The sequence below is a fragment of the Hypanus sabinus genome, chromosome 15, assembly GCF_030144855.1.
Source record: "Hypanus sabinus isolate sHypSab1 chromosome 15, sHypSab1.hap1, whole genome shotgun sequence".
Lineage (NCBI taxonomy): Eukaryota > Metazoa > Chordata > Chondrichthyes > Myliobatiformes > Dasyatidae > Hypanus > Hypanus sabinus.
The window spans coordinates 44,099,584-44,114,808 of NC_082720.1; the positions used below are offsets into that span (position 1 = coordinate 44,099,584).

Sequence of the window (15,225 nt, forward strand, 5' to 3'; positions counted from 1 at the left end):
GCAGAGAGTGGAAAATCACGGTTGGAAAAGTGGGTAGGAAGAGGGAAGCACCAGAGAGTCACTCTGTAATGTTCAATAAACTAATTGTTTGGAATCAAATGACCTTGCTTGGCCTCTAGAACCAGGTGTTTCTACACACAGGCCACCCCACCCGACCTTGGCACTTTTTCTCTGCCACCAATCCCACACCGCTCCAGTGTCATTCCACTCTCAACATTCCCAACATCCTTTACTCCTGCCAGATTTACAAACTCGCTCTCTGCTCCGTGTTGACAAATACAATACTGTGCAAAAGTTTTAGGTACCCTAGCTATAAATATGTGCTGAAGATTTTGGTTCAGTACTGTAAATTCACTAGAAGATAAATCTCATGCTCAGAATAGAAAATTTATGATAATAAGATAGCTGCATTCATAAATTCTGAGATACCGTACACAGATATTTTCCAATATATTTATTTTCTTGTTAATCAAATCACTAAAAAGGAAAATATCACCAATCATGTTAACCTCTAAAACTGTGTGACGTTAATTAAAACAGATGCTAATAATTTTTTTAAAAATCGAAGGTCACTGATATAAAATGCTAACTCTGTTCCTATCTTCACAGCTGCTGTTTGTCCTGTTGAATATTTCTAGCAGGCTTAACACTGAGCAATATAATGTCCCACAGTGCCTAAAAGGTACTAAAAAACTAAAATCTGTAAATTAAACATGAGTAAGGGAAAAAGGTTCCCAATAGACCAGCTATTCCCATTGAGATCAATAGGGTGTGGACTGACTGCTTCAGTGTCATTAGTAAACTCAGAATTTACATTTTGAAAAAAAAATCATGGAAGCCCTAGATTGCATCCATTTTAGCAGGTGAATCCCAGCAGTTGAGAACTAGAAGCATTTAACAGCAATATCCAGGTGCTTTCTATGTGCTTTCACTGCACCTTGCAAATTAATTGCCATGATGCAGTTTAGGGAAAAAGATTCTTCTTTAAAAAATACCAGGTTGCTCAAAAACATTATGAAGCAAATAGGGCTGAGACCATTTTAGGATAATATGATATTTATGCTATTCCATATAGTGCTAGAAATCTAAAGCACCTTTTTGCACAAGGCTCTTAATCTTACTATTTAAACATGATGAATAAGTTTCAGAATTTGTGGCAAAATCAATTTCCCCTTGAAATAATCGGGAAGAAATGAATTCCAGATCTGAGCTGCAGTGCATGAACCAATTTCTTTCTGGCATCCTTCCCAAGTCACAATACATTGACATTAATGCACAGCAGAAATCAAAGGAAAGTAACAAATATTTACTCTGCAGTCTGAAATTGTTCATCCCGCTGCTTTGAGTAAAGAGCATCTAGTGGTAGTATCATGCACAGCAGGTCAGCAACTATGTCAAAGTAAAAACTGTGAAACAGAATTTACCCCACAGTGTAATTATGCAAATTTTACAAGAAGCTCAGGCAGATATTTAATACTGAGATTGTTGATAAAGCAATCAAATAGAATAATAAGACCATCACAGATTTTGTATTTCCAAATTTAAGCTGTAGATTACTGTGAATTTCAATTGTTGGCAATCAACAGATCTGAGTACTCTGTAAGCATGATGGAAGCTTTACAAGAAATGGGATGTGCAGTCTCTGCACTTCCCTTTTACACACTGAAACTGATGACTATGCAATAACATTTATTAAATCATAAGACTTTAAACTTACTTGCTTGAAATTTCAAAAAAAGTTCTCCTTGTCTAGTTGTATCAACTTGTCTAGTTATAAAAATTATTACTGTATCTTAAATAACAGTAATGTTACTTTAGGAAGAAGAACTATTCATGCTCCCTTAGCATGTTACATAACTAAAATATAATATGCTTCTTTTATGTCAAGTAAAGACCTAATAAATTACAATGTTTAGAACTTCAAACATAGAGATCAGAAAAGAACGTCATTATTTTAAATTGCTTGACAAGTCTTCAAATCCCCAGCAGAATTTTCTTTTAAATGTTCATCCTTTATGTCTTTTCGTCTGATGTCAGACCTACATGCAGTCCAGGAACTCAAAATCATGTTAATAATAATTTTACAAATTTATTTTTGAAGTAAAACATGAGACCCATTGTAAAACTTTCAGAAATGGTAATGGGAATTATTGAATGAAGACAATTTTAGCAAATTATCTGTTGCCTGGTCAGTTGCATCAGTTGAATTATTTTCTGGAAATGAGAAATATTTGTGAATAGTTATTGAACTCTGAAATAAGATCTTGCCATGGCCATTCAGAAAAGTGTCTCACCATTAGGATTATTGCTAATATGCGATACTATTGGTGTCAATAATAGAATGACTGCATAGATGTTACGGTACTGGGCCGGTAATTCAGAGGTGTTAACTAATAATACAGAGATGTAGGGACATATCCTGGTGCTGGGGCTAGAAATTCAGTGTCTTAATTTGAAGAAATCACCCCTCCATCAGACCCAGATCAAGTTGGCTGACTCTTAATTGACCTCTAAAATGATTTAACAAGACATAAGAGTTCAAATGAAATTAGAGAAGGATAACCTATTTTGACTTTGCTTTGGCCCATCATATTCATGCCAACTATCAATCATGAATGACAAAAAAACCTAAACCCTTTATTCTTTTTTGGGAAAAGTTACTCAGGCTTGGCTATTTTGCCCTGAATTCTCAACTGCAGTACATTACTAAAAGGAAGTTTCTCAAGGGAAGTTTCTTCGGCTTAAATAATAGCTTCATCAATGACCCTCCTTCTGAAAGTCAGATTTGGGAATGTTCATTAATAACTCCATACTATTGATTTCAATTTTCTCAGATATAGGGCCAGGACAGGATTATGTGATACATTGATAGGTGGCAATATTTGTGTCACATGAGGACTAGGCAAGGATCCTTTTGAGTATGAAGGGATCAAACCAAAGGATGAGTAACTTTGATACTCAATGTCATTATTATTACTAATTATTCCAACATCAGTATTCCAGGTGTCACTACTGATCAAAAAGTTAACTGGAATAAATATTACACACATAAATACTATGTATACAGGGGGATCAAAAATTGAGTATTCTGAACTGAAATGCTTACCTGACTCACCCAAATCTTTCCAGCATTTATAAGATAATAATCAGCCAAATGGTCAACATGCTTGATGGTTGGCACAGATTTGGTGAGCTAAAGGACCTCTTTCCAAAAAGTATGATTTTAAGACTAGTTAGAATAAGGCAACCTAGAATCACTCATTGGATGCATTTAGACATCCACCCTACTACACTATGACTGTATAGCATCATCTGCAGTAAATCGTGATGGTTTTTCAAAACCTTTTGTATATCTCAACTTATTACATTCAAAAGAACAATAACAGAAGCATACAGGAACATTTGCATCTCCCAAATTGGAAATAAACCTCTTGCCTTCTTTGCCATTGAGTAAAAATCTCAACCTAATGGAACATCAATAGTTCAAAAAACTGGCTCACTACAACATTCCAAAGAGCAATTAAGATGAGTAATATATTGTGACCTTTTCAGTGACACACTATTCCATGAACCAGTTGTCAATGGTGCGTAACTAATTTACTGAGGATCAAAATTGAATTTAGAATATTTCTTGATTGCAAAAACTTCAGAGCCTCACAACATGGCACATTTAGTCAGCTAGTCATTTGGAAAGATTGTGTAGGTTTTCTGCTACTCAGCAACCTTAACCACAAAGAAGTATACAATAGGAAAGGTTTGTATTCAAATAGCCATTAAATGATTTTTTTAAAAAGCTGAAATCAAAATAGTCCAAGTTGGACTCATACATTTTAAGTACAGATGAGCTTTCTTTTTTCAACTTAGTTTGAAGTTTTACCATTCTTATGGAAAAAACAATACTTCAAAAATTAAGGACAGATAAACTATCCTTAAATGAACAAAGAAACCTGGTTTTGTACAGTTAAGTGTATATTTCAGTTATTATCGTATTGTTATCCAAGTGATCAAATGGCCTTGGATCAATTCTGGAATATAAGAACATAGAATGATCTGGTACTTCTGTTTGATCAAAGTACATCATCTTAACATTTATAACTTGGAAAAGTTATACACGGACAATAGTTAAAAACGCACCATCAACATTACAATGCAATATAATATCTGTAAAACACAATTGCATAATTGATATTTTTGTTGCATATTTTACCTAACATTATCATCCTTAGAGATTTCAAACAAAGTGTTTTCAATCAAATTTTGGTACGTGTGACTTTTAAGGCTTGGTCAAACAGATACTGCACCATTTGAAAAGTGGAAAGAAAGATAGCAAGGCTGCATGGCATGATCTGCCTGGATGGTATACAAATAAGTTTTCCACTGTAATTCAGTGTAGCTATCAATAATAAAGTAATATCGAAAAGGAAATTCTAGTGCTTGTGTCCTTTGCTGAGTAATCAAGCATCAAAGTACTGCATCTGAGTTCCTTTGTTCCTATGCGACGGTTGTTCACAGGAAGTAGTGTCCTCTACCCTTAGCGCTATGGATCAGTAAGTACAGCTTCCCAGACATGAAGCAATTTCTGAAGCAAGAGATTTTCAGTGCTTATATTACCCACTTTCATTTCAATTACAATCACAGATGCAACAACTCCTCCAAGTATACACGCCTGGTGCATTCATTATTAAATAATCTGTACAGCACACACAAAATGCTGGTGGAACGCAGCAGACCAGGCAGCATCTATAAGGAGAAGCACTGTCGACGTTTCGGGCCGAGACCCTTCGTCAGGATAATCTGTGTTGGTTCTTCTATGAAAGGTAGTTGGGAGTTATATTGAAGTTTTCTTATGTTTAGAAATGAATTTGCTTAAAATGAAACATCTTGTTACTCTTAACCTTTCAGAACATAATTTGCCACTTGGAATTGCAAATGATACATGTTAATTTCTGTAGCATCCATGCAAATCTATTTTGGCAGCCGGGTTGTTTTCCGATGTGGTTTGTAAGTTGTAGCAATGAAATAATTCAAGAGAATAGTAATGTCAAGCCGCATCTGTAGAGGAAAAGAATCTGAAATGCTGACTCTTCCTTTACTTCTTCATATGCTGCTAGACCCACTGACTTCCTGCAACAGTTTGTTTTATTGTATCTGCAGTCTCTTGTGTCTCTAGTGATGTAACTTATGTCGTGACTCAAATTACATTCTTGTAAACCTCAGCAGAATGCAAGAAAATCTGTCAGTATGTTTTTATCATCAATAGCACAGATGGTGTAAAGTTGTGGTCTTAATGACTTATCAACTTATTAATTCACTTTATTTCCTCCCTGGTGTAATTCTCAAGATCGTGCATATATCTTTGCTGATCCAAGAACTGCGGTCTAGTTCCCAGCAACAGCATCATCACCGATCTCTGAATGACCTGGAGAGAAGTTAATGTTCTCCCCAATCAGAGGACAAGTACTTTCCCTGTATATATTCCACCTCATCAACATTTCTGGAAAGAGGAACTCACGGCAGAAGGAACTACTGGCACAGATCTAAGCCCAATTGTTTGTGATGCAACTTTATAGGAATATATTGTGCCACATTCCTAATTCCTAATGCTACAGAACACTTCATATAAACTGCTGATGCAGAATGAATTTCTTAGCATTCTTCAACAGCTGCTAACAACTTTTGAAAGAAGACACATGGAATGTCAAAAAAACCTATTCAAGCATCATGGATAGAGCTAATATTGCGGGAATCGCAGAACAGTACAAATAATTGAGCAAGAGTTGATGAACCAAGCTTCAACCCCAGAGCACAGAATGGTAATTGTAAGTATGATGATAAAATTTAGGAGAAATATCATTCATATCAATTACATTCCTTAACTAAATCTATCTCAAAGAATATCTATATCTAATATGTAAAGAATAGTCAAGTGTTTTATCATAATAATATTCTGGTATGTTAATTTATAGTTATGACAATAATCTACACCAACAGAATCTAATCATTTCAAAGCTATTATTACCATGATATTTGTGGGAGTTACAGTCTTACTACTGTAATTTAAATACCTTGTGTATATAAATATATCTTTCTTGCATAATGCAGAATGTTTTCTTCTATAGTTCCTCTTTTGTAACTTCTCTATTTTTGCATTGCCTTTCTGAACTCAGATAAAGATTTTCCTCAGAAGGAAAAGGGAAATGCCAAATGGCAAGTTACGCATCAATGTTTAATAACTGGCTTAAATACGTCACTGTCATACACTTGAAAGCTTGTTATCTTCCTGTGTATTCTTTTGACATTTTGAAGAAAGTATTTATAGAACTAACAATAATCATCAGAGATTTGATGAAGGATTTAGCAGGAAATAATGATATATTCTGTATACAGATGCTGACTATGTGTTTCTTACATTTCTACTTTCTATTTTAGATCTGCACTTTCCCAGTATTTAGTGCAGAGAAACCAAATGCAGCATGGGTGATTGCATTGCAGAACACTCGTGTTTAGTCCACAGGGGTAATCCTGAGATTTCTGTTGCATGCCACTTTAATTCCCAATCTCCCCCTCCCCCCATTAAAAGATGTCTGACACTGCTGTTGTGAGGATCCTTACCTTTCATCTGGGCACTTTGCAACAGCTTTGACTAAATATTCCATCTTTAGGTAAACTGCTCTAAACTGTTCTTTGATCAATTCCCATCATATTAAAGTCCTTTTCTCACTCCACTTCATTAAAGTAGTCAGTCTCCATGCTCATTATCATCTCTTTTGTTTTAGCCTATCTTATACTTCACGTCATATTGTAAACCTAGAGTCATTCTCTAGTTTTCAGGAAGGATCACTGACCCACAACATTGACTGGTTTCTCTTTCCACGAATGCTGCTTGACTTGCTGAGTTTCTTCCAGCATTTCCCGTGGTTGCTTTAGATTTTAACATCTGCAGTTTTATTTGCTTTCCACGTAGATTTAACATACATGTGTAATCCTTACTTGGTGAACATTTTGAGGTTCATGAAGTAAAGGTCTGATTATTCCTATGGAATTGCAACACGTTTTATAATTTTTTAAAAACCACCTACAAAAACTGCTGGATAATAATACAAAAGGTCATAAGGGGAGCAGCACTTAGCACAGTAGATTTTTGGCAAGGATGTTGGGCAAAGCACACCTACCGCTTTGTAAAGTCTGCTTGCCTCCTGACAGCACTCCACTAGGCAGCATACCGGTTGGAGTCAGACCTTTCAAAGTTAAAACACTCTCACTCTCCTCTCTGGGGGAAAAAAAAGCAAATAAAGTGTGATTTTTTTTAAAGTCATAGATCTCCCTAAATTTAAGCTCAAATTATGTGAGCAAAGTGAGAAAATGTTTCTTGCATACAGCGGTGAGGTTATTTATCACAAAGCCAAAATCCATCCACTAGCTGAATGTTAAGTGTGTTATTGGTAATGATTAGCAGATGATATTCTTTCTGAAAAGAAGGAGAATGTTCATTTCAGTTCAAAAATACCTCATCAGAATGGCAGAAGCAAGAAAGCTAGCATGCTTTAACTTGCAGAGAGAACTAGGGAAAACAAAGGAGGTATTATGGCAGTGTGGAGATGATGGCTGTCTTCCATCAGCAACCTGGAACTGTAAGGAGCAGAATGCAGTAGCTGTTGGAAATCTGAAACAGAGGAAAATGCTGGAAATATCCAGCAGATCAGGTAACAGAATTAATCTTACAGGCAAATGACAGAACTTCAAACCTGACACAAACAGGAATGACATGACATCTTAAATTGTTGAATACAATACCGCAATATTTCTGGATTCCCAAGCACTGAAATATTTTTGGATAAAAAGTGAGGTGATGTTCTCAAATTTGCAAAGGATTTCTTTGCAACAGTGTAAAAAGACAAAGACTGAGGGTACTTATGAGAGTAGGGATGGAGTCAGAGTCAAAGAGCACTATAGCACAAAAACCAGCTCTTTGGCACTTCTAATCTGTGCTGAACTGTTATTCTGCATAATCCCATCAACCCACACCTGGACCATAGCTCTCAATACCCTTCTCATCCACGTACATATTCAAACTTGTCTTAAATATTGAAATTTAACCCATTTCTACCACTTTCACTTAGCAGTTTATTCCATACTTGCAACATTTTTTAAGTGAAGAAGTCCCCCCTCAGGTTCCCTTAAATATGTCACCTTTCAACCTTCAACCCATGACCTCTAGTTTTAGCTTCACCCAACCATGGTGGAAAAAGCCTGCTTGCATTTCCTCTATCTGCACCTGTCATAATTTTGTTTACCTCTATTAAATCTTTCCTCATTCTCCTACGCTGCAGATTTACTCAACCATTCCTGTAACTGAGGTCCTCAAATCCCAGCAACAATCCTGAAAATTTCCTCTGTACACTTTCAATCTTATTGATATCTTTCCTGAGGGAAGGTGACCAAACCTGCACACAATACTCCAAATTTAACCTCACCAAAGTTTTATACATCTTCAGCAAAACATCCCAACTCCTGTACTCAATAATTTGATTTATGAAGGGCAATGTACCAACTGCTCTCGTTATGACCTTATCTACCTATGATGCCACTTTCAATAAATTATGGATCTGCATTCCCAGAAATCTCTGTTCTATTTCACTGCTGAGTACCCTATCGTTCATTTTGTTTGTCCTCCCAAAGTGCAACACCTCACACTTGGCTGCATTAAATTTCATATGCCATTTTTCAGCCTATTTTTCCAGCTGGTCCAGATCCTGTTGCAAGATTTGATAGCCTTCCTAACTGTCCACTCTGCTCCCAAACTTGGTGTTGCCTGCAAATTTGCTGATTCAGCTTCCCAGATTGTTGATTCAGATGGCAAACCACAAAGAATCCAGCAGGAGAATTAAAGGAACCTATCACTGGAAGCTAACACTGTCATGGTCTGGTCCATTGACTCCTCATTTCAGTTAACTTCCTTTTCCCTGTATTCCACTGGGTTCCTTGATTAGGGCACCTGTGCCTCATCCTAACTGGCAGCATAAGAACTCCGGCCTACATCTACTCACTGCTGGTTTGTCACCTCAGCAGTGTGGCTATGCTCGTTCTGGGCCACTGTTCCTGGGTCGAGTTAAAGAGCCTGTCATCCACAGTTCCTGAGTCGAGTCGAGAGCCTGTCGTCTACAGTTCCTGGGTTGAGTCGAGAGCCTGTCGTCTGCAGTTCCTGGGTCGAGTTGAGAGCCTGTTGTCTGCAGTTCCTGGGTCGAGTCGAGAGTCTGCTGTCCGCAGTTCCTGAGTCGAGTCGAGAGTCTGCCGTCCGCAGTTCTTGGGTTGAGTCGAGAGCCTGTCGTCTACAGTTCCTGGGTCGAGTTGAGAGCCTGTTGTCTGCAGTTCCTGGGTCGAGTAGAGAGCCTGCCGTCCGCAGTTCCTGGGTTGAGTCGAGAGTCTGCCGTCCGCAGTTCCTGGGTCGAGTCGAGAGACTGCCGTCCGCAGTTCCTGAGTCGAGTCGAGAGTCTGCCGTCCGCAGTTCTTGGGTTGAGTCGAGAGTCTGCCGTCCGCAGTTCCTGAGTCGAGTCGAGAGTCTGCCGTCCGCAGTTCTTGGGTTGAGTCGAGAGCCTGTCGTCTGCAGTTCCTGGGTCGAGTTGAGAGCCTGTTGTCTGCAGTTCCTGGGTCGAGTCGAGAGTCTGCTGTCCGCAGTTCCTGAGTCGAGTCGAGAGTCTGCCGTCCGCAGTTCTTGGGTTGAGTCGAGAGTCTGCCGTCCGCAGTTCCTGAGTCAAGTCGAGAGTCTGCCGTCTGCAGTTCCTGAGTCGAGTCGAGAGTCTGCCGTCCGCAGTTCTTGGGTTGAGTCGAGAGCCTGTCGTCCGCAGTTCCTGGGTTGAGTCGAGAGTCTGCCGTCCGCAGTTCTTGGGTCGAGTTGAGAGCCTGTCATCTGCAGTTCCTGGGTCGAGTCAAGAGCCTGTCATCCGCAGTTCCTGGGTTGAGTCGAGAGTCTGCCGTCCGCAGTTCCTGGGTCGAGTCGAGAGCCTGCCGTCCGCAGTTCCTGGGTTGAGCCGAGAGCCTGCTGTCCAGCTCAGTTTGCTGGCCGTTTGACGCTTCATTTTCTACCCGGAGTCGAGATGCGAATGGAGTGTGGTTATTGGTTTTTGTTGTCCTGTGTCTGGCTGAGTATTGCAGGCCATTTACCGCTGCTCCGAGCCATGATACGAATTGTTTGTCGTTATATGGTGTTGCCATCTTGGTGTCCAAGTTCGAGTCCTGGCTCTGTGTCCAAGTTCTGAGTTCCGGTTTGGTGTCCAAGTCAAGTCCAAGTCCAGGTTCAGTGTCCTAGTCAAGTTCAAGTCCAGGCCCCGAGTCCAAGTCCAGGCTCCGAGTCCTAGTCAACGTTCAAGTCCAAGTAAGAATCCCAACCCAGTCTCTGTGCGTGTGTCCTGCACTTGGGTTCTCCTCAGTCGCTCCATGCAATAAACACGGGTTTACAAACTGAGTAAAAGCAACCTTTCTGTAAACATATGATAGCATACTTCTAGCACCATTCTGTATCTCATGGTTTCTACATGATCTTTATGGTTGTATTCTCAAAACTGCCTGGTAGCCAGATATAAGGCAGATAATGTATCATCAGCTGGATGGCTTCCTTCTCCACCCATCCTAATAATTTAACTGAAGGTCCACTGACCTAAATGTTAACCTTTTTTCTACACAGGTACCACCAATTGCTGAATATTTCTGGTTTGTTTTAAGATTCGTGTTTTTTTTTCAATTCAAGAACTTGCTTTTAATTTAGATCCAAATGAGGCACTTTTAAACTATAAAACTCAGATTCTGAAATATGGTCATGTTAGAGATAATGTTTTGCTAATCTGGGATTTGGTGACGTATTGGTTTCTAACAAAATCTGATGATATATTTTGACTGTGAACAGATTTCAAAAGAGCCCAGCTTTCATGTTATGATCTAAGTGTGTGAACAGATTAATGGAAAATGATTTTCAGTAAGAAAAATGATAACAAATCTTTTGTCCCTTTGAATGTTATGAGTGACAATATGTATTAAGTTTGTAAAAAGTACTCAAAATCAGTAAAAATGCATTGCCTAGTGGTCTATGTAGTTCTGAGAATCCCATGTAGTTAGGAAGGATTCATGGAAAGTCTGACTGTGTTTGATATCTTAAGTTACACTTAGTCCAGTCGTAATAGATCTTTATTGTGGTCAATGACATTTCAGACATTGAAAAGTTTTGAGGGATAAATAGTGTAAGTTTTTCTCATTGCTAAGCTGTTCAACATTCAGAGGACGTGATATAACATTTCATGAGAAGAATGAGGGGAAAATTCGAAATTGTCACACAAAATTATCCAAAAAAAAGGATTTAAAAAATCCAAGTTTCTAAGATTAAGCAGAAGCGGATGTTTAGATATTAAACCAGTTAAGGGACAGAAAGAAAGGGCCATGTATAGATGTTTCTTGGATTGGAAAAAGTTTTTGATACCCTTGAGACATCAATAACTTCTTCCAGTTCAAGAAACATTTGCAAGAGCAAGAGCAAATGCAAATACTGAGATATATTAATGATCACAAGATGTAAGTTCTATGCAGGCAATGACAAGCTACAAGTGTAGTTTGCAAAACAAAATGAAAGCAGCGGACATCAAGCAGCCATAGGCTGTAGGAACAGGTGGACTCATGGTGGATAAAATACAAAACGGAGATGTGTGAATTGATCCACGTCACTGAGTCAATATGAACAAAGTGGGATAAGCTTCAAGTGATTGAAGGAAAGGGGATTTATTTCAAAATAATCTCCACCCTCTTACACGTGCTAGAAACATGGACAGCCTTCCTCAAGCTGGAGAGACATCACCAATTCTGTCTGTGCAAAATTCTGTGAATCCTTTGACAAGATAAATGAATCAACATCAGTATCCTCTCACAAGCCAACAATGTCAACACCAAAGCTCAGGTAATCCAGCTCTATCAGTAGCCATATAGTTCATTTGTTCATAACTAAATACCCAAAATAAACATACTACTTTAAACTCTGTTATGGCAAGTAAGAAAAATATTTCATAGACATTCTCAGACTCCTTGAAAAACATTCACCATTATCAGCAACTCACGGGCATATTTGGCTCATGACTATCTGAACTGGAGAAGGAGCATCTGGGAAAACACAGACTAGAGTACCCAGAAGCCGTTCACCAGCAAGGAAGGCATGCATGATCTGACCTCCTGCCCTGTCACCAGCACTCCCTGTGGCAGAGTGTGCAGATTCAGCCACCTCAAGACACTGAGAACTGGAGTGGAAGCATGTCATTCTTGGTGTTGACTACCATAAAGATGAAGAACATGCTGAAGTTATTTTAAATTCTAATTTTTAAACATTTCTTTAGATGAACAATATAATTCATAATATAGTTAACAAAAATAAATTCAAGTTTTCAATTATTTTTCATAAATAGTATTTATCCCCATAGAAGCTTAATTATTTAATAAGTTTTTATTTTTGTGAATGAATTATTCAATCTTTTGATGAAGTTTCAAAAATTAGATGCCTTGCATATTACAGAGAAGTGTTTCAGTTATGACATGCACTCTTCTTACCTGAGCACAGAAAACACTCTCGCCATTTTGCCAATCGCTCGAATTTTGTTCCTGATAACCTCTTTTCGAGCTGCAGCAGCATTTGCTTGGAAGGAAAGAGTCTAGTTTAGACAATATAAGCCTAACTCACATGACTCTATACTTCTATGTAACAAAATATAAAACTAATATGAAAATAAGCTTTAACCAAAGTCCCTAACTGTGAACAAAGGCTAAATGAAAATTAATACTTCTATGAAGTTAAACCACTAAAACCTATGAAGCAATTTGATCTCTCTCAGATCTTTTCTACTCTAGCATTATTTTAGTAACATGATCTTTATCTGTTGCCATTACCACTTCTCTGCTTATTGCAACCCCAGCTCTAAATTATTTTATCACAGAATCTATATTCAGCTACTTCCACAATTCTTCATCCTACTTTGATCCTTGCCCTAGACTTGAACCTGCCTTTTAGCAATGCTTCTAATAACTCGCCTCACGAACGCAGTCCACCTCCAGCTCTTGGGCTTTATTTCGACTAAACTGCTAGCCATCATCTGCATTCAAAATATTAATTTCTAACTTTATCTAGTTCTTGAGAATGCTTACCAACACAAAATGTTAAATCCATTTCTCTCTCTGTAGGTGCTGTCTGACCTGAGAATATTTCCGGCATTTTCTGACTCTTCCTTTAAAACACAATTACATGCAGCCTCTTGACAGATCTTCTTCATTTAGGTTTTCAGTGCAGTCACTTTATTAAAGTCGTAAATTACATACTCTGTGTCCAGGTCTCTCATATCTTTTTCAAACTCTCTGCACAATGTTTGACCAGATTACCCTCCTTCACTGCTCCTCTATTTTAGTCCCATTCAATGACATGACCTGAATTATTTTTTTAATCTCAATCAGGAACAATATGTTCCGTTCACCTTTGTCTTGTGTTTGGTCTCTTATTTTCAGACCTCTAAGCCCTGTTCTGGTGTTCCCTACTTAGAACCCTGACACACTCAATCCTTTAAGACACTCTTTAAAATACACCTGGTTCACCAGCTCTTCTTATAATCTCCCTTTAATTAAATGTCTTGCTATGTTACAGGGCTATGTAATGTATTTTATTGCAAAGAGTTTTACAGATCGTGCTACGTGTTTTCAGTAAAAGGTAATTTATATGACAGTGGTACTGTTCCTCCTTGACCATCCAACACTTGGTAACTTAACAAAAAGTTCCTACCATCAAATATCTCATCTCCGTCTGTCATGAGTTCATCATCAGAGCAGATATTTAGAACATTCACCAACATCTCTGTCACTGAAACAAGGATAGAATTGAATGTAAATTTAATCATAATGTCATAAAGTCCTTTGAATTTCATACATCAAGTCCTGTGTTGCGTTTTTCTAGTGCTGAAGCTGGTAATGAAACCTGATGAGAATCAGACAGAACAGCAAATTCCAGGCTGTGCTTGTGCACTTACAATGCTTTGTATCAAAATTAAACTAATAGAATTATGAAGAGAGGGATAAATAAAGAATATGGAAGAAAAACTACTGTCTTCCAATAAAAGTTAAGATGTTACATTTTTATCTAATTGGATTCTATTGTAAGTGTTGTGGTCTTGTAATACACTGGAATCAAATACTGACAGCACTAACTATTCACCTCAAGTTGCAAGTCATGGTTTTGTCTGTTGTGCACTGGATTGTTTAAAATTATATTGATCCAAAACAGTCCAACGTATGATCGGATACTTAGTCTGAAGTTTGAATGTAGTTATAGTTACAAACACACTAATCACGGCCAGAGTCAGATTCTCAAAGCTAAATATTAAAATTTGAATTCTACACAAAGACTGGAAAAGCTAAGGGTTTTATATGGAAATAATGTCCCTAATTATTTCTTCAAAGGGGCAGGAACTGTAAAAAAAAATGAAATTGGTGATCAGTCAATTTAGAGCAGTGGTCAGAAAAAATATACAACTTTAGGGAACAGGAGCTGAGGAAATATTACTGAGGATTCTTTTGAATAAAATGTAATTTTACCATACTATTCATTAATTATTGAATGGCCTTCTTTAACAGTATTTACTAATTATCTGGTGAGTCTAAAGGTTTAAGGTATCTGGATCTATAAAGTAAATGATTTAGGGAAAGGCATATATATTTTAAGATACAAATTATTGCTCTTTGAAACAGTAGAGTGTTAACAAGTATAAACATTCTGAGAATTTGTCAGTAAAGGGAAAATTTTACTAGTGATACATTGTCGTTCCTTGGAATGACCTTGTTCCAAAGAAAAGTGATTCTGAAAGGCAAGCTTACAAGTGCTGAAGAAAAACAAATGCAATAAAACTTGTAGCTCAAAAGATTAAAAGAGGTTTAAAGGAAGCACGTTTCACATTCTTTAACAATTATCTGAACATAAAACTAGAGGTTGTAGAGTCTAAGGGAATTAATATAAATGTAGAAAACAGCTTGAGATCAAATGAAGCCAAATTGTGCTCAAAATAACGTGAGTGCATGCACCCCTGATTGTGCTTGTGTGAGTCCCTTTTACCCATCATGCAATATTTGGAAGAATAATGGCCCATTTTTTACCAGCTGTAAGTACACAGAGTGTTAACAATCTACATGAAACACAATATGAACCTCAGCCATGCAACA

At 37.7% G+C, this 15,225-nt stretch overlaps 1 protein-coding gene across 1 annotated transcript in view; it reads right to left on the reverse strand.

The window, feature by feature from the left end:
• Window positions 1-15,225, reverse strand: part of LOC132405152 (protein phosphatase 3 catalytic subunit alpha-like) — a 421,759-nt gene that overhangs the window by 11,475 nt on the left and 395,059 nt on the right. The window contains exons 10-12 of the mRNA XM_059989854.1: window positions 13,796-13,873; window positions 12,580-12,664; window positions 7,173-7,270 (exon numbers count right to left, since the gene is read on the reverse strand). Coding sequence (XP_059845837.1) covers window positions 7,173-7,270; window positions 12,580-12,664; window positions 13,796-13,873 — 261 coding nt within the window. The remainder of the gene's footprint in view (window positions 1-7,172; window positions 7,271-12,579; window positions 12,665-13,795; window positions 13,874-15,225) is intronic.